General features: G+C 45.8%; 2 protein-coding genes across 4 annotated transcripts; one reads left to right on the top strand and one right to left on the bottom strand.

The window, feature by feature from the left end:
* The first annotated feature begins 1,326 nt into the window (after positions 1-1,326).
* LOC125430225 (17-beta-hydroxysteroid dehydrogenase type 6-like) lies at positions 1,327-17,804 on the top strand. The gene is given in 7 exon segments (XM_048492082.1): positions 1,327-1,440; positions 1,752-1,914; positions 10,777-11,095; positions 11,439-11,681; positions 11,684-11,696; positions 13,647-13,810; positions 16,966-17,804. Coding segments are annotated over 5 exon segments (954 nt in total). The 5' UTR covers positions 1,327-1,440; positions 1,752-1,914; positions 10,777-10,782; the 3' UTR covers positions 17,187-17,804.
* Positions 13,676-19,184, bottom strand: LOC125430226 (DNA primase small subunit-like). 3 transcript variants are annotated; one of them, XM_048492083.1, is made up of 3 exons: positions 18,707-18,855; positions 18,422-18,579; positions 13,676-13,989 (listed from the first exon to the last, which is right to left on the bottom strand). In XM_048492083.1, exons 1-3 carry the CDS (start codon positions 18,762-18,764, stop codon positions 13,921-13,923), a joined length of 285 nt encoding a protein of 94 aa, XP_048348040.1. In that variant the 5' UTR covers positions 18,765-18,855; the 3' UTR covers positions 13,676-13,920. The 3 variants fall into 3 exon arrangements, 1 of the variants encoding a protein (XP_048348040.1); XR_007244111.1 differs by lacking the exons at positions 18,422-18,579; positions 18,707-18,855 and adding an exon at positions 19,089-19,184; XR_007244110.1 differs by lacking the exons at positions 13,676-13,989; positions 18,707-18,855 and adding an exon at positions 19,089-19,154 and having other exon boundaries at positions 18,360-18,579.
* Positions 19,185-20,027: the final 843 nt, after the last annotated feature.

Genomic DNA, 20,027 nt, shown 5'->3' on the forward strand with positions numbered 1-20,027 from the left:
GTTGTTTCACCTTGTACCTCCTGCTTAGGGATGCCAGCATCCAGGTAGGACCTAGGTGTCTTCCAGAATTACATTTCTTCTCCAGAGTTCTGTTCCCCTGGAGAAAATGGATACTTTGAAGGATTGAGTCTATGACATTGTACCCCATTGAGATTCCTATATACTTCCCATGCTCTACCCCCAAATTCCCAGGACTTTCCCAATTTAAAACTGGCAACCCTGCTCTCTCCCAGTCTTTTGTAGCTTCTTCATGGCTGCTCTTCCCAGTCTTGGTCTCCTTGTGATTTCTTTTTGCAATCTCCCTTTTGATTATGGTGACCAGCCATCCTGCTTTTGGCGGGACATTCCTGCCTTGAACGAACTTGTCCGGCGTCCCGTGGGTTTTCCCCAAAGTCCCGGGTTTTGGAAGGCTGCCGCACTGCCTTCTGTGGCGCAAGGCAGTGTGGCAGCCTCCCGCGCGGCCACAGGAGCACACGGCATTCTGGAAGCTGCCGTTTCCCAGACAGGGTGGGAAGCGCAGCCTCTGCAGCTGCTGTGTGGCCCTGAGGCGCGAAAGGCATCGGGAGGGGGGGCCTAACGCCTGTCCCGGTTGGCGAAGGTGACCATCTGGTCACCTTACTTTTGATCAATGATTAAGCCAAGGAATAACAAATGTTTAACTATTTCAGTTTCTTTATTGTCAATATCTAATTCCCTTGTGGTCACGTTCAGGGACAGAGCTTCCTCCCAGCCCCCAACGGCCTGTTCCACCCCCTCCTTGCCCACTCAGGGACCATGGAGCACCCCACAACTGACAGTCCCACCGCTGGACTTACTGCAAGGAGCAGGGAACACCAGGAAGTCAGCAACAAGAAGCCTGAGCAGCAAGAGCAAGCCTCAGCAGTTCCAGGGAACAGGGTAGAGACAGTACAGCCCTCGCCAAGCTGCAATCAGTAGTTCTCAACAGCCTTAGAGAGTGGTGCAGGGCCAGCACAGCCCCAGCCAGGCTCCAATCAAGGAGAAGGGCCAGGAAGACTGAAGAGCCAGTCTCAGGCTGGCAGGGCAAGACAGACAGGATGTCTTGATTGTATATATGTTATAGAGTACTTTGATGTGTTAAGATTGTTGTACTTGATATTGCACGGTTGTCGATATATCTTACATTTGGCTTATGAATTATATAAGATGGTAAATAGCGGCAGGTACAACGCGTGTCTTTTCCTTTAATAGGCTGCTCTTTCAGCCAGCGGAGGCTCCACCAGCTGAAGGAGTGACCTAGTGGGGCCGCTGCAATGTGCCCTTTGGCCCGGCCCAGCCCGATCCCACCAGACCTGGCAGAGCAGGCCAGGCAGAGACCGCAGGAGTGATGCTGGGGCACGAGCTGGGCTGCTAGAAACCACTTGGAAAGTTTTCTCCTCTGTAGAAGAGGCGAGAATTTGCAACCTGCAAGGCAATGCCAAGGTAGGGACACCTAAGTTTTGCTTTTTGGGAAGGATGGCTGTTTGACACATCTCGTCTTCTTCAGGACTTTGGGGTTCCTAACTATCATGCCACACACACACACACACACCCTGTTTTTCACCGTTTCCTGCGTGCTCGCTTGTTTTAAGGCATATGCTTAGCAGGATGGGAGGAAAAATTGGTGCTGACTGCAGAGTTGTAGCAGTTCGGGCACCTTCATGGTGGCACTTCTCCTGTCTCAAGTCTCCCTTTCATTTTAGATGAAAATCCTTTTGAAATACTTTTTCCCTCCCTGTTTTTTGCTTTTTCAGAGTCCGGCGTTAAAGCTTGTCAAAAGGGAGGGCGTTAGAGCTTCATTACTGGGAGGAGTGAGCTGGCTGATGTCCCGAGCGAGAGAAGCTCTTCCTCCAGGGCCTGAAAGGCCAGCGCGTGCAGCTCCACCTGAAAAGAGCGTTTTGATCTCACTCCCTGGAAGTAAGTTACCCAAAAGTTTTTCTGCAGAAGGCAGCAGTGCTGCCACTGTGATTGGGGGGTGGGGAGGGGAGAGGGAGATGGCTCTTGAGCAAAACCCCCTGCATGGCTTTGCAACCCCTCTCCGCTTTCAGAAGGAGATGGCTGCGGCTTGTGCCTGCTTTTCTGGCCTTCTGTTTATGGTTCCTTTTTTAAAAAAATTGTGTGTGTAGAACACCTCCCAAATTCCTAAGCAAGGCTGGGACATGCAGGAGCTTCCTGTCCAAAAACGCTGTTCGTCTTCTTAGGTCATCTGTGGTACTTTGAAGCTCTTGGAAGGGTTAGATTAGATGCTGTTGGCCTCTCTGCTCCCCCAGATCATATATTTAACTTGAGTTATTTCTTTAACTTCTTCTGCCATTACAGTTTTACAACAACCGTTGAAGGTTAGGTCACATGAGGAAGTCTGTGCTAATATGACAGGCCCTGTTTTCTTTAGAAGCAGAGAAGTTGAGTTAAGGTACTGTTGGATTATTAAACTTGATATTTAGCAGAGTGCGGAATAAGAGACCATGAGACAGTTGCTATTATTATATAAAAGAGTTTACTTACTAATAAGGGAAGGGTTTACATGGAAGAAAACAAAGAACAACTTTCTATTCTAGTACTAACTTAGTTACATTGCTTAGGACCATGGGCTCCCACATAGTGCCTATGTAGCAAGGCAGAGATTCACAAGGTGAATCTTGTAGCAAAGAACGTGTGAATGAGCGAGTCTGTACTGAAGTGAGACAAAGAAACATACTTAACTTTATTACCTTTGACTACATGACTTGTCTCACATAAACAATGCAGGGGTTAGCTGACCAATAGCTTAATCAATGAACTGGTCATAAAACTCTTCCCTCAGTTAACTAATTAGCATACACATAGTTAACCCCTTTATGCCTGAATTGTGACAGACACTTGCAAATCCCAACAGGTACCCTATCCAAAAATACAATGAGCAGAGTTCAGCCTCTTTACATGCATTTGAAGATAATTTGAAGGACTGGTTGCTCCATCATTTTATGCTACAGGCCCATGCCTACATTTTATGCTATAGGCCCATGCCCATTTGGGACTAAAGAGTACAGTTGGAAGAATGGTAGTAATGTAGGAGTGGGGATGTTCTGAATTCATTCTCAAAAAAAGCATCTGAGAAAAGCACAACCTTCAAGTTAATGAAGGAACTGGCAATACCACTGATAAACTAGATGCCATCACATATTTAATATGCCGCCTGAGCTGTGGAGGCTTATCAGGGGAATTCAAATTAGCCTGTAGACTCCCACACATGCCAGCTGGGTGACCTTGGGCTAGTCACAGCTTCTCGGAGCTCTCTCAGCCCCACTTACCTCACAGGGTGTTTGTTGTGAGGGGGTAAGGGCAAGGAGATTGTAAGCCCCTTTGAGTCTCCTACAGGAGAGAAAAGGGGGATATAAATGCAAACTCCTCCTCCTCCTCTTCTTCTTCTAATATTTGAAAGTGATGCTGTTTCAGGGTGGATTCCCACCCTCCCAAACAACATCACTTTCAATGTTGTTTAAACTAGAGAGTCCTGGGTGTGTTCAGATTTGTGAGTGAGGCAGGGACGTAAGTATAGATTTTTTATGGGGTGGGTTCAAGGGCGTGGCCACACCTCCCCAAGCCCCGCCCCTGGCCTCAGCGCTTATGAAAACAGCTCTCTAAGGCCACGCCCCCCCAGCTGGGCTCCCAGCCGGCAGCTGGCAGTCCCTTTTGCCCTCCCCTCCTGGCAGAGGCGTAGCTAGGAAAAATGGAGCCCTGTGCAAAATCTGAGTTTTGCGCATGCCCCCCGTGGGCGGCCACTGTGATGCTGGAATCCACCCCCAAACAGCATCATTTTCAATGGTGTTTAAACTTGGGAGCCCAGATTCTCCTTTTAAATCCACCTTAAAGGGAGAATCTGGGGTCCCCAGTTAAAACAACATTGAAAGTGATGCTGTTTCAGGGTGGATTATCCCCCACCCTGAAACAGCATCACTTTCAATATTTAAACTGGGAACCTCAGATTCTCCCTTTAAACCCATGCTGAAGGGGATGGATTTAAAAGGAGAATCTGGGGAAATTTGGGGGGTGCCTGCTGCCGGGGTGCAATTATGGCTACCAATCTTGATCCTCTTTGATCTGAGATTGCAAATGCCTTAACAGACCAGGTGATCGGGAGCAACAGCCGCAGAAGGCCATTGCATTCACATCCTGCATGTGAGCTCCCAAAGGCACCTAGTGGGCCATTGAAAGTAGCAGAGAGCTGGACTAGATGGACTCTGGTCTGATCCAGCTGGCTTGTTCTAAAAAGAAAATTGTTAAGCTAGCAGCACCAAATTTTCAGGGGATCTTTAGGAGACTCTCCTGATGATACTACCCAGGTTTGGTGAAGTTTGGTTCAGGGGGTCCAAAGTTATGGACCCTCAAATGTGTAGCCCCCATCTCCTATTAGCTCCCTTTGTAAACAATGGGAGATGGGGCACCCTCTTTGGGAGTCCATAACTTTGGACCCCCTGAACCAAACCTCACTAAACCTGGGTGGTATCATCAGGAGTGTCTCCCAAACAATCCCTGCAATTGTGGTGCTGCTAGCCTAAAAACTGCACCCCTTGCATGCCAAAAACTGAAAAAAACACGTTAAAAATACAAAAAAACACAAATGGGGTCAAAGCTTCGGACATGTAATGGGGGGGTTTAAACCCGGGAAACCCCCCTTACCGATGTCCTTGCCCCCCCCCCCAACAAACACCTGTGAGGTCGGTGGGGCTGAGAGAGCTTCGAAGAACTGTGACTAGTCCAAGGTCACCCAGCTGGCATATGCTGCAGTGCACAAGCTAATCTGGTTCCCCAGATAAGCCTCCACAGCTCAAGTGGCAGACCGGGGAATCAAACCCCGTTCTCCAGATTAGTGTGCACCTGCTCTTAGCCACTACACCATGCTGGCTCAGTTAGGGCATGTTCTATAATGTGAAGGTGACTGTGAGATGACCTGGTGCTAAAAACCATTCTTTGGTTGTGTGTGGGGGGGAAGGGCGGGGGGCGGAAAACTCAGATTTTGCCCCGGGCTCCATTTTCCCTAGCTACACCTCTGGATGGGGTTGGTGTAATGGAGGAGCTTAAGCTTGCAGGAGTGCTGTTAACTACCTGAAACAAGTAAAGAGCTTATGAATGGAAGCTGGAGTTGTGTCCTGTTTGTTCCAAAAGGGTGATCACGATGGTCGTCGGAGGTGAACCTTCTGAGAATCCCCAGCCCGAAGGACGCCTGGCTGGCTTCAACGAGGGCCAGGGCTTTCTCAGTCCTGGCCCCGCCTGGTGGAACAAGCTTCCCACGGAGATCAGTGCCCTGTGTGACCTGAATGAGTTCTGCAGGGCCTGTAAGACAGAGCTGTTCCACCAGGCTTTTTCCATCTAGCCAGCTGGGTTGAATTACCAGTTATATCGAGGCCTCCTATGGGTCCATATAGAGAAGTCGTCATCCTGTTTATTGGGTTTATTACTGGATATTGTTTTTATGCTTTTATTGTTTTAACTATATCCTTAATTGTATTGTACTTTATATGTCTTATATATGGATATGTATTGTACACTGCCCTGAGCCCTTTCCTGGGAATGGGTGACCTAGAAATCTAAAATAAATAAAGTAAAATAAATAAAAGTTGTGTTATAACTCTTCCTATAAACTTCAAAACTAAATTGTTCATCAATACAAGTAACTTGTGTGTCTGTGATATAGCATAAAATATAGCAAATAGCAAATATAGCATATAGCAAATATAAATTATAGCATAAAATATAGCATAAAAGAGTCCACTGGGACATACTTCCTACAGCTCAATAAAGCAGGAGAACCAAGAGTTGGACACTTGTGGGGCTCTCTTTCACTTGGGAGGACATCAGCAAAAGCTTGTCATTAGTAGAGAAAGGAGACCAGAAATAGAATGGTATGAAGGGGGGTGTGTGGAACGTGGCCTAGAACTAGGGGAACAGAGGCAGATAAAAAAACAGTAGAGAAAAATCACTTGGTAGGTGCAACCTGTTGGGGAGGGGCAAAATGTTATGTAGCTTTTTACCATCCTTCTGTAATGTTGTACAGCATTCTGTCCTCTTTTTCGTCTGACTGCAGTACCTGAAACAAAAGTTAGGGTGGTTTGGGAAAGCTATGCATTTGTGACAGAAAGAAATTGCAGATACTGGTAAAACTGCTCCTGGTTTATGGAAGTCCTTGTAGTAAGACTGCTGATTCTGTTTCTTCTATATCCATAGGGTTGCCCGCTCTGCTTTGGAAAATTCCTGCAGATCTGGGGTGGGGTGCCAAGGAATGGGGGAGTTGAGAGGGGAAGGGAGCTCAGGAGGGATGTGATACCATGCAATTCATTCTTTTCCCCTGGCCAGGGGGACAGATTTCTGTCATCCCAAGATCAGTTGTCAATCTGGGAGAACTAGAGGTTGGTGACCCTAATATTAGGCCTACCTGAATTGGTTAGGCAGCTTGGGCAGCTTAGGAGCTAAGAGGTCTAATCAGATGAGATATGGAGAGATTCTTTTCCCAAAGTTTAAAAGCTGAATGGCAGCAGAACGCTGCTTCAACTTAGATCAAGGCAAAGAAATTCTGTGTGGCTTTCCCAGTTGAAACCAACATCCATACATTAGAAGAAGAAGAGTTGGATTTTTATTCCCTCTTTCTCTCCTTTAAGGGGCTTACACCAAGGACGTAGATAAGGGGGGGGGTGGTTCTGGGGTTCAACCCCCCCATTGCATGTCCAAAGCTCCGCCTTCTGTTTGTGTTTTTTTGTATTTTTTTAGTGTTTTTCGGTTTTTGGCCTGCAGGGGGTGCTGTTTTTAGGCTAGCGGCACCAAACTATCAGGGATTGTTTGGGAGACTCTTCTGATGATACTACCCAGGTTTGGTGAAGTTTGGTCCTGGGGGTCCAAAGTTATGGACTCTCAAAGGGGGTGCCCCCATCCCCCATTGTTTCCAATGGGAGCTAATAGAAGATGGGGGCTACACATTTGAGGGTCCATAACTTTGGCCCCCCTGAGCCAAACTGCACCAAACCTGGGTGGTATCATCAGGAGAGTCTCCTAAAGATACCCTGAAAGTTTGGTGCTGCTAGATTAATAATTGCACCCCTGACAGTAGGCACCCCCAAAATTCCCCCAGATTTTCCTTTTAAATCCACACCCTTCAGCATGGATTTGAAGGGAGAATGTGAGGTCCCCAGTTTAAACACTGAAAGTGATGCTGTTGAGTGGGGAATAATCCACGCCAAAACAGCATCACTTTCAATGTTGTTTTAACTGGGGACCTCATATTCTCCCTTTAAGGTGGATTTAACAGGAGAATCTGGGCTCCCCAGTCTAAACACCATTGAAAGTGATGCTGTTTGGGGGTGGACTCCAGCATCAAAGCGGTCGCCTGGAATAGAGGGGGGCACCATTTTTTCCTAGCTACGTCTCTGCCCAGAGGGGAGGGCAGAAGGGGCTGCCGGCTGGGAACCCAGCTGGTGGGTGGGCAGGCAGGGCAGGGGAGTCTGCTGTCCCCGGCCTCAGAGAGCTGCTTTTATAAGCACTGGGGCTAGGGGTGGAGCTTGGGGAGGCTTGGCCATGCCCCAGGGGTGGGTGGGGGCATGGCCCCGCCCCCACCCTTCCTAAAAATCTATACCTACGTCCCTGGATTCCAGCATCACAGCGGCCTCTCGGGAGAGGGGGGGGCACAAAACCCAGATTTTGCACCAGGTTCCATTTTTCCCTAGTTACGTCTTTGCCCAAAGGGGAGGGCAGAAGGGGCTGCCAGCTGGGAGCCCAGCTGGTGGGTGGGTGGGGGAGGGCAAGGCAGGGGAGTTTGCTGTCCCTGGCCTCAGAGAGCTGCTTTTATAAGCACTGGGGCCGGGGCTTGGGGAGGCGTGGCCCCACCCCTGAACTCCCCCATAGAAAATCTATACCTACGTCCCTGGCTTACACACTCCTTTCCCTCCACCCCCCTATCGCAACAAATGCCCTGGTAGGTGACTGGGGCTGGGAGGGCTTCAAAAAACTGTGACTAGCCCAAAGTCACCCAGCTGGCATGTGTTGGAGTGCATAAGCTACACTACTTCACCAGATAAGCTTTCACAGCTCAAGTGGCAGAGTGGGGAATCAAACTTGGTTCTCCAGATTAGAGTGCACCTGCTCTTAACCACTACACCACACTGGCTCTCATTATTATTATCCCTGTAAAGAAAGAAAGAAAATGACAGGGATTGTGGCAGTAGAAGTGGAGATATAAGGGAGAGGAAAGTGGAAGTGGAGATATAAAGGAGAGCTTTAAACTCTGAGGGTAAGGATGAGGAGCCTGAGTGTGATCAAGGTGTGAACAGAAACCAAAACAATGGATCATAGGAAGGAGGACACCTGGTCAGAGTGATGAGAGAGATGAATTATTTTGGTGGTGGAATGCTGGATAGATGTGAGGGGGGCGGAAATGATGGTACAATAAACAGAAGGCCTGAGAGGAGGAGGCTGCAGTAGTCAAAAGAGAAATGGTTGGAGCTTGAACCACAGGGGTTTTTTTTTTTGCTAAAGTAGTGGAGAAGAAAGGGTATCTTTCTGCAACAAGAAAGAAGTAACTTGGCAACAGACTGAATATGAGAAGCACAGGAGGGGGAAACTGTCAAAGACAAAACCGAATCTTTTTTCCCCTTGGTTGACTGATGAGGAGAATATACAAGGAGGAAGGGCTCTGAAGGAAAGATGAATTGTTCCTTTATAGACTTACCGAGTTTGAGACATCCAAGTGGAGGTAGGCCAGTGATGGCGAACCTTTTAGAGACTGAGTGCCAGGGGCAGAGCAAAAGGAAACTGCACCTGGGGCACACATGTGTCCTGCATCCCTGCCATGCCCCTGCGTCCCTGGAACACCCCCGGAATGCCCTGAAACATCCCCACCATGACCCGGAAATGCCCTCGCCATTCCCCCACAGGGGCAAGCGTCCAGTGTATCGCGCCCCCTTCGTGCTATGTTACTGCCAAGTTCCCAAACTGGGGCGGCGGCGCATGTGCCCACAAAGAGGGCTCTGAGTGCCACCTCTGTCATGCGTGCCATAGGTTTGCCACCACTGAGGTCGGCAATATACAGCTGGAGGTGTAGGATTAATAGAGAGGCAAAGTTCAGGGGTACAAAGATAGGGTTGGACATAGGAAGCTTATAGGCCAGTGGTGGCGAACCTTTGGCACTCCAGATGTTATGGACTACAATTCCCATCAGGCCCTGCCAGCATGGCCAATTTGGCCATGCTGGCAGGACCTGATGGGAATTGTAGTCCATAACATCTGGAGTGCCAAAGGTTCGCCACCATGGTTATAGGCGGTACTGAAAGTCATTGGATTTTTTGGAGTTAGCCTAGGATAGCATATAGCTGGAGAATAGAATAGAATAATCTCTGCTGGACACCAGTGGATAATGGGAAAGCAGAGGTATAGCTTATGTTTCTGGAATAATTGCTCATTCAGTGTAGGTTGGAAGAGCCTACTAAGGACAAAAGTTTTTTAAACCCAGGGTATGAAGGGAGTGAAGCAAGAAAGGGTAACAGAAAAGTAGGGACGACAGGGTTAGTAGAATCTTGCAGATAAAAGGTATTATTGAGTTTTGTGGACATGGTGTTTCTATTAACAATTTAAGGCTTTTGTTATGGTTCCATCATTCTCTGGTAAAAACTACAATCATCAGGAAACAGTATATTGAGTTGGAGTAGGTTTGGAGTTAGAGAAGAAGAGCTGATTTCTATGCCCCATTTTTCTCTACCATAAGGATTCTCATGAGAGGACCATGACCTGCCCAAGGTCACCCAGAAGGCTTCATGTGCAGGAGTAGGGAAACAAATCCAGTTCTTCAGATTACAGTCCACTGCTCTTAACCACTACACCACTCTGGCTTTCATTCTGGTTACTGAGATGGCTGCCCATGTGTTAACAGCATTGATCTTGATCCACCCCTTAGTTCAGTCCAGCGGTGGGATTGAAATAATTTAACAACCGGTTCCGGTGGTGGGATTCAAATAATTTAACAACTGGTTGTTTACAAGCATCATTTTAACAACCGGTTCTGCCGAAGTAGTGCATACCTGCTGAATCCCACCTGCTGAATCCCACCGCTTAGCCCAAGAATGTTGGAGAGGTAGCCAAATGTGTCCAGAGAATGGGGTGGGATTAGCTGTAAAAATTGATTTTTTAAATATAAGTAATTTGGATTGTAAGCCAACTTCTGAAAAACTTTGGCCTATCACTTTGCCACAGTCAAAACTCTACTGTATAGCCACTCTGAAAAGGAAAAGTGAGGCCAAACAGCTTTGTTAATCTCTACAAAACAATGTTAGTCTATACCAGAAAGTATTAGGGGTGCATTGACCTCCTTATGTGAAATGCAATTCCCACAGAAAAGGTACAATGAACCACAGGATACGCATGCCTAAGGCTGTTTCTGCACGGGCGGAATACAGCGACCCAGGGACGCTAAAAACAGCCCTGGCCTGGGCGACGCACCGGAAGGTCGGAAGGACGGTAAGGCGTTCAGGCGACGGCACAGCCTCGGCACAGGCTGCTCCGTCTTCCCCGCCCCTACTGGGACCGTTTGTGTGAACAGTCCTGGGGGCGCGCGGTCTATAATGACGCACTTCCGCCGGTACGCGTGGCTGTGCGGAAACGGCCAAAGATTGTACATTAACCCGAAACACTTTCCAAAGAGTGTCTTTCTGTTTGATAATCACAGAAAGAGACTATAGGGAACAGATTAAACCCAGAATGCAGATTTTTTTTTAAAAAAAAATTCCCTCCTTTTTTTGGTTTTTTTTTTGGTCATACCAGGCAAGCATGTGGCTCTATCTGGCAATCTCACTGGCACTGTTCTTCTTGATCCGATGGTACCTGGAGAGACAGACGGTGGAGAACCTGAGGGAGAAATATGTCTTCATCACTGGCTGTGATTCTGGCTTCGGCAACCAGCTTGCCCGGCAGCTGGATTTGCAAGGCATGCGGGTCTTGGCGGGATGTTTTACCCAGAAGGGAGCTGAGGAACTAGAAAGACTTGCATCTGACCGGCTGAAAACCTTCATCCTGGATGTGACCAGCACAGAGAGTGTTGCTGCGGCAACAGAGTGGGTGAAAGGCTGCGTGGGCAACAAAGGTACAGTGGGCTGACTTCTGGAGGAAGTGTGGGATAAAAACATGAGTTCACTGGACAGGTGAATAGACAGGGCAGGTAGCATTGTGAACTCTTCTTAACCAATGATACCAAAACGTCAGTCATCTGCCTGATTTTAATTCCAATTTTAGTTCAGATTTGGTTTCAGAAGTCTTTTCCCTTGGCCTAATGAGGTTCTTGGTTGCAGGCTTCTGAGAACTCTGAGCCCAACAATGCTTCTCACTATGAGATCAAATGATCCCATCCCATAGTTACAAGGTCTGATTGGCTGGGGTGGATTTCAGTACTTCTCTATTTATGTCTTCATCTACTTTCTTCTCCACAGGGCTCTGGGGCCTGGTGAACAATGCAGGAATTGTGCTTCCTGCAGCTCCCAATGAATGGCTGACCAAAAACGATTTTGTGAAAGTGCTTGATGTCAACTTACTTGATCTGATTGATGTGACTCTACATATGTTGCCCCTGGTGAAGAAGGCCAAGGGAAGGGTGGTCAACATGGCCAGCATCCTGGGTCGGCTGGCTTCCTACGGAGGAGGCTATTCCCCATCTAAATACGGGGTAGAGGCTTTTCTGATAGCCTGAGGTAATCCTTTTCTAACCGAAGAATTATCATGTATCAGGTCACTCCTCAAGTATCTCGGGCTGTGTTAACTCGTTTTCTTCCTGAATGAAGAAACTATACCTTATTGCACATAAAGATAGATCTTCAGTGTTGAATTAATCTACAACCACTTCCTGAACCTTCTTTATATTGATAGGAAGTGGTAGCTATTTTAGGGGACCAAAAAAAAATTATGAAATTGAAAAGTTTGAGTTTTTTAAAAAACTGATGGATGGAGAAGAATCCATAGGTGACCCAAGCAGAATGCAGTTAAAACTGTTGTGATAGGCCAAGAGATTCCAGAGGTACAGGTATTATTCTGAAAAAAATTGGTGAGTTTGAATTTAAAAAACAACAACAATTAATGGTGGAGAATCCTCAGGGGCCAGTGAGCTGAATGTAGTTAAAATTTCTGTGATAGCCCAAGGGATTTCAGAGATACAGGTGGTTTTATCTGTAGCGGCCATTTTAATATCTGGACTATTTTCTACAGCGAAAGCACACTGCTTTCACTTCCACCAAGCAATGCAGAACCACATTTTAATCTTTTGGTGGGACAGCCAGCTTTTTGAAATTAGTGGAAGAAATTTTTAATTAGGTCTCTGTTGGGATAGATTTAATAGGTAGCTTTTGCAATGTATCTTTATTACCACCGGTCAGTGGACTGGCATCCCTATTGGAGAAGATATCTAGTATGTGGACCTTCAGCAAGCAGATCCTTGCCTATCCTAGGCTCTCATTATGAATACAAAGATCTGCCAACTAGGTCACAATGACCCATGCCATTCACATCCACCCTTGTTATATGTCACAGTTTTTTAACATTCTATGCACATTTTCATTGGCTGTGGCTTCCAGATTCAAAACTGAGGGGCTACTTCTCTGGAGGGGAGGGGAGGGGGAGAGAATATCAGCTGTAGAACATGGTCCCCTTCTTCAGGAGTTTGTGGTCCAGGGAATTGCTTTGCCTCGTTCATGGGTGTGTGTGTGTGTTATGTTTTGGAAAAGCTACAATATCAATATAATTTCAATAACAGAAATACTGATATAATAGTAATTTAAAGACTTTCACAAAGCCAGCAATCTTGAGAGTACAGGGTGTGATGAGATCTGTACCTTTAAGAGTGAGTTGATGGGTGGATGTAAGAGAAGCAGGAAAAGCAGACCCAGGAGAGTTCAGTGGACAATCTGTACAGTGAGTTCCTCCTTCGGGGGAGGGCGGTATATAAATCTAATAATGAAATGAAAATGAAATGAAAGATGAGCCGACTGCGTAGTGAAGAGCCCCAGGGTAAGTGTTCTATACATAATGGGCCATAGAGTGCTTTGTATAAGAATTGCCTGTAGGGACTTACTGCTGCAGTGTAACTGCAAGTCCCTGTGGTGAATTTGTGTAAAATGTAACATGTTGTTGTGGGTCTTCCAGGTTGTGTGGCCGTGGTCTGGTAGACCTTGTTCTTAACGTTTCACCTACATCTGTGACTGGCATCTTCAGAGGTGTAGGGGAAGGACTGGTTGTAGGTGATGGGAAAGACTTCTTCCTAAGATCCTGGGGAGCCTGTTAGAGTAGACAGTACTGACCTGGATGGACCAAGGGTCTGACTGAATATAAGGCGGCTTCTTGTGCTGATGATGAAGAAATATTTGCTGCCCTCCAAAGTCATTGAGGGAATATCTTCAGGTAGCTCTAGAACATCAGTTGACCATCATTAGCAACTGAGTTTACTTCATTGTTGGGTTCACCACAATAGCATTTCCACCAGTGTTCACTATGACTGAATATGGGAAGTGAAATCTCACCTCAAAAAAGGTGAAATATCCAATACCTTTAATTATAGTCTGTGAAAAGGGTGGGCACCTAGTCTGCAGAAGCATGTCACAAAATCATTGTGGTGTTTTTAACAGTTGCCTGTTATTTATCTGTTTTTTTAGACGCGAGCTCCGTCCGTTTGGGGTGAAAATATCCATAGTAGAACCAGGCTACTTCAGAACAGGCATGACTAACATCCAAATGCGCCTCAACAATTTGGATCAGATTTGGACCAGTGTTCCACAAGAAACCAAAGAAAGCTATGGCCAGATATATTTTGACAAATGTAAGTCCTTTACAGTCTCAGTACAGGGGCAATGTGATGGGTTTTGCTGGTGATCTGAATCTGGGAATAGCTATGCACTGGTTCAGCCATTGGGATGAAGGGTCTATATTTTAACAGGCATTTCTAGGTGCTTCAGTGAGTATGACCTTGCCAACCGCTTCAAGGTTCTTGGTTTGTGCCTGAAAAAGAAATCAGTCATCAGCATATGCATCTTTGGCCTATCATCTCAACACTGCTGAGGATTAGGGGAGGCCGAAAGAAAAGCATCCTCTCATTTCTGAATCGAAGCCATGGCACTTGGACAAGTTGTTATCTCTCTTTTCCTTTATGCCTTTTGCCCAACAGAGGATCCTGTGAATTACTAATAGACTCAGTGGTGATGGTGGTGGGGCAGAATTAATACAGGCATTTGTGAGTCTAATGGCAACTTGTGTGTGTGTGGAGAGGGCAGGGGCGGAGCAAGGGGGAACTGCGTCCTGGGCACGCTTGCGCCCCGCGCCCCGGAATGCCCTGGTGTGCGCTCGGGGCATCGTGTCCCCCCACCACATTGGCGCTACGCCACTGGGAGAGGGTGTTGTAAGTTTCTCCAAGAAAAAGAATGCATGGTAGAAATTTAACCCCCTCTATAATCCAGCTCTAGTCTATCCCATCCCCTCATTTTATCTCTGAGGTTAAATTAGACAGTGAGAGATCAGTTCAAGGGTGTCACAGGTAAATTGTTCTAACCTGTAAATAATGTTGAGTTTTGGACAAGAATTCAATGGAGGATTTTCCTCCCGGAATGTCCAAGTCATTCTTTAACAAGCCTTACAACTTCTGACAACCACTGTTTAGTCCCCTCTCTTTTCCTGCTCCAGCAGCGTTCCCTTTTTTCCTTTTCCCTCCAGTCTTGATATACACTGACAAGTGAACAGCTCTTGTTTTACACCTCATTTGTTTTTTGCTAATTTCCTCTTCCTCCATGTACAATCTTCATTGTCTGCTGTAAATAGCTTTTTGCACTCATGCAGGGCTGTTGTGTAGTGAAAGAAGAGTTTGGATTTATATCCCCCCTTTCTCTCCTGCAGGAGACTCAAAGGGGCTTACAAACTCCTTGCCCTTCCCCCCTCACAACAAACACCCTGTGAGGTAGTTGGGGCTGAGAGAGCTCCGAGAAGCTGTGACTAGCCCAAGGTCACCCAGCTGGCATGTGTGGGAGTGTACAGGCTAATCTGAATTCCCCAGATAAGCCTCCACAGCTCAGGCGGCAGAACTGGGAATCAAACCCGGTTCCTCCAGATTAGATACACGAGCTCTTAACCTCCTACGCCACTGCTGCAAAGCGTATCTGCTTTGCATGTAGAAGTCCCTGGGCTCAGTCCCTGGCATCTCCAGTTAAAAACGTCAACTCGTTAACAATTTGAGATACGCAGATGACACCACGCTGCTGGCAGAAGATAATGAAGACGTGAATGACTTTTGATCAAAGTTAAAGCAGAAAATGCTAAAGCAGGATTTCTGCTGAACATTAAAAAGACAAGTAATGACTAATAAGGAATTACACAACTTTAAGGTTAACAATCAAAACATTGAAATTGTTCAAGATTTTCTATTCCTTTTCTATTCCTTGGTTCCATCATCAATCAAAAGAGAGACAGCAACCAAGAAATCAGAAGGAGACTGAGACTGGGAAGGAACTTGAAAAGATATTTAAGTGTAAGGATGTGTCACAGGCAACCAAGATCAAGTTAATTCATGCCATAGTATTGCCCACTACTATGTATGGGTATGAAAGTTGATTCATTTGAAATGTTGTGTTGGAGGAGAGTTTTATGGAACACTAAAAAGTCAAATCAGTGGGTTCTAGATCAAATCAAGCCAAGAATCTAAAATGACTAAACTGAGGCGAATATACTTTGGTCACATTACGAGAAGAGTCACTGAAAAAGACAATAATGCTAAGAAAAGTTGAAGGCAGCAGGAAAAGAAGAACCATGAATGAGATTGACTCAATCAAGGAAGCCACAGCCCTCAGTTTGCAACACCTGAGCAAGGCTGCTAACAGTGGGAAGTCATTCATTCAAAGGGATGTAATGGAGATCATTAATTCAAAAGGATGCCATAAATTGGAAGTGACTTGAAAGCACTTAATATACCAATATGAAAGGCTTTTACCTGAGACCCTGGAGAGTTGCTGGCAGTCAGAGTTGCTTACGGTGCCATCCTGAGCAGTGTTGCCCTCTTCTAAACCCATTGACTTAAATTATTTTAGAAAGAAGTAATTCTGCTGCTGTGACCTTAATAGGTCAAGGGTTTGAGTCAGAATGAGGCAGCTTGATGTGCTCATCTGTATATGCTAGACCAGGGGTGTCCAACTCTGGGGCCTCAGATGTTCGTGGTTCCCATCAGTCCCTGCCAGCATGGCCAATTTGCCATGATGGCAGGGACTGATGGGAATTGTAGTCCATTAACATCTGGGGCCCCAGAGTTGGACACCCCTGCGCTAGACAATGCAGGCAATGAATACTCCTTCTGGTTATGTCTCTTCTTCTTTCCATGGCAGGTAATTTGTAGATAAGGCATAGTTAGGATAGAGGAGGGATTAGTCAGGAGACTCTACCTGTAGCTAGGAAAGCAAGCCCAGTTGCCTGAGGTGAGTAAGAACTGGCTCTGGACAACCAGGCATAGAAATTTGCGGATATTGGTAGATCTCTTCTTTTGGGGTGCCTTGTTTCTGAGTGAGCTTTTGTGGGCATATTTGCAAGGCTGGTATGGGGTGTATTATAGAAGCACTCTTGTGTGCCTTATGTAGGCATTCCATCGTCCCTTTACTGTAATCTGCTTTCTGTCTACTGAATGGGTGAGAAGACAGGCATAGGTGCAGCCTGGAAGTAGGCTGGCCTAACTCTGTGCCAGGTCAATTTATTTATTTATTTATTTATTTATTTTATTAGATTTTTATACCGCCCCATCCCCGGAGGGCTTCCTTCTGTTGTGTTCCTCAACTTTCTTTGGGAACAGGCAAGATTTTTCCAGATTTGGAGTGTTCCTTTCAAAGAGAGGCTCTTGTTGCTGTTTATCTGTTACTGTTGATCTAAAACTTTTCAAACTGGGTCTTCTTATTTCCTGTTCCGTCAGATCTCATTACAGACTCCCTCTCTTTTACTTCTCCACAGATCGCAAGGCATTCCAAGATTCACTCTCAGCTTGCTCCACAGACCTGTATCTGGTCACTGACTGCATGGAACATGCCTTGACTTCCAAGCACCCCCGGACTCGCTATGCTGGAGGCTGGGATGCCCAGTTCTTTTACATCCCACTGTCTTATTTGCCCACAGCATTGGCAGATTTTGTGCTGACAAGGTCTTCGCCAAAAACTGTTCAGGCTGCACCATAAGGGTAGAGCAGAAAATAGTGGATGGGCTATGAACTTGGTATGAGGAAAAGGTTGTTCTCTTTCTCTCATGCTGGACATGTACCTTTAAATAAGCGGGTGCAGGTATGTGTCTGAGGGATTTTAGCTCTCTGCTGCCCCTCTGTTTACCATACTGTGAAGTTAAACAATGATCTTGAATTTACAAGAAGACTAATAACCAAGTACTCTTTAATAAAATTATTAATTTATACCCCGTGAAAATCTACTAGTCAACTGGAAAGGTCTGTAAATTATTGAAATTGACTCTTTGTTGTGGTATTCTGGGTCAGCTTCAATAAAAAGAGGGGACTATTCTGATCATTGTTAATTTTGCTATTTGGTTACATACCATTCTCTATCTTGTGAATCAAAAGGTTTTTTAACATTCTCAGCTTCTTTATTACTTTTTAAAATATTAATGGCTCTTAAGGTTAAAACATTTAAATTTTTGCTATATTGGATAGCTTTTTCTAATTGCTCAGTAAGGATGTATCTGCTCAGTTTTAAAGACAAGACCCAGCATAATAGCATGGATCAATAGTTTGTTTCAGTGCTGTCTTGCAAAAATAAAGATCTTTTAATCCAGGTTTCTGAATGTAACCTTCCTGTTTTATTTACTTTATTCATATCCTACCTTTTCTCAAATGGGAACACGAAGCAGCTTACATTGTTCTCCTCTCCTCCATTTTAATCTCACAACAATCCTGTGAAGTAGGTTTGGGTGAGAGTGTATCACTGGCCCAAAATCACTCACCAAGCTTCCATGGCAGAGCAGGGATTCAAACCCTCAAGAACCCAAGAAGGGAGTGAGTAAGTTCTGACTAAGGGAAATGCTTTCCTCTTACTGCTGTCTTCTAAAAAATGTATACAACCGATTACAATCATTTACATTTCTGTTTTGTTGAACACAAGAGGCTGATAAAGGTAGGTTGGCTGGTGGGTGAGAAGAAAGAGAATGAAATCAGAAAAGAGGGTGTGGGGGCTGCCAGGTTAAGCTCAGAGGAAATAGGAGGTGAGGAGAATACGGGGCAAAGCAAGATGCCCTTACAAGACCTTGCAAGTCTCCAGCTTCCCATAATCTAGCAAGCGATGTGAAATCCATACAGAACTGTTTTCAAAATGGTGTTCAAAGCACTTAAAGAAGGGGGCCCGACAAGATTCATTCCAAAGATTTTTTGTCTAATTCATCAATCGGATCGCTCAAAAGCACTCCATACCCTGTGTGAATATACAGCCCCAATGTCAATTTTGTAAAGACATATTTTCTGGATCTCTTTCTCCAGTTCCTGTGGGGTGCTGAAAGACTGATACTGGACATAAATATCATCATGCAGTGTGAATGAGAACTCCTGTCGCTGAAAGTAATTCTTTTGCACTGAAAAAAAGGAAAAAAAGGCAGAAGATCACCTTCTAGCTACACTGTTGTGCTTTACAGCGGCTCAGAGAGAGAATTGCGACTCAGGAACTCCCACGTTTGATGCTCATTTGTCCCATGAACTCACAGACTGGCAAACGTTTTGGCCACAGTTCCATCAGGCACAAAAGTGTCATTCGATGCATGCCTTTATCTCTGTATCCTATACATACACATATAGATAAGAGTTGCTCAATTATGATGCTTTGGGCGCGGGGGGGAGGTTCTGGGGTATTAAAACCCACTGAATCATACTAGTGTGTCACATTCGCTGTCCCAACAGGTCTTTCCCCATACTCTTTAATACTGACTAACGGGTTACTCTGCATATGCTCAGAGGCACTGTCCATACCGGAAACCGTTTCTTGAAAAGTTAAAATTAAGTCGTGCAGCGGCACTTTTCTCCCCAGCATCGTTACTCCATCGCCTTTTTGCTTCACCCACTATTCCAGCCCCAAAGTACATCTCACCGTCCACCCACTTAGCGTGCAGCTTATCGCCCGTAAGGGCCGAAGGGGAATATGCGGCGATAATAGATGGGTAGAAGGTCGGGGAGCAAAAGAACCAGAGTTCGTAATCTCGCATAATAGCCATAACTCCTCCCCATAAGAAAGAAAGCGCGGGGGAAACGAGTTCGCTTTTCACAAGGACTTGTGGGAATCGTAGTTCTGATGAGGAAGAGGCCTTGGTTTCAATGTGTCCTGTGGCACCCTCTAGTGGTGTGTTTTGACTTTTTCAGCTGAAAAGATCCTCAAGCGCTTGACTGTGTAAAACGGGGTTATTCAGTAGGAATTATGGATGTTTATTACAGAAGAAAGTCTATTTATCTGTCTAGTACGTTTTTATCTTGCCCATCTATGACATTGAACCCCATCCTCCCAGAAGCTCTTGGTGGCTTATGTGGTTCTCTCCTCCATTTTATCCTCTGTGAGCTGAGACAGAGTGACTAGCTCAAGTTTGGAAGTGCACATAGCATAGTGGGGATTTGAAACTAGGTCTTCCAGCTCCCTGTTTGCCTCTGCACCACACTGGCTCTCTTCTTGGTCTTACAAAGATGATGGATAGATGGCTGTATGGGCCAACATACAAAAAGTCCAAAGTCCAAAAACAATAACAGAATAACTTTTGATCAGGAATAGCTAAAATCTCACACGACAGTGAAGCACACATTTTGGTTTCTTGATAAAGATGTTGGTGGACCCCACAGTAAGGAAAATGAATGCTTATTGTACCTGTGAGGATCCACCTGCTCCAATGACCCCTGATGATGGTCAGACATCTTGACCATGCTCAGATGGAGGCTTCCCAGTCCTCAGAATGCAAGGGGAGGAGTTGTTTCACCTTGTACCTCTTGCTTAGGGATGCCAGCATCCAGGTAGGACCTAGGTGTCTTCCAGAATTACATTTCT

Source organism: Sphaerodactylus townsendi, linkage group LG03 (assembly GCF_021028975.2).
Source record: "Sphaerodactylus townsendi isolate TG3544 linkage group LG03, MPM_Stown_v2.3, whole genome shotgun sequence".
NCBI classification, from domain to species: Eukaryota; Metazoa; Chordata; class Lepidosauria; order Squamata; family Sphaerodactylidae; genus Sphaerodactylus; species Sphaerodactylus townsendi.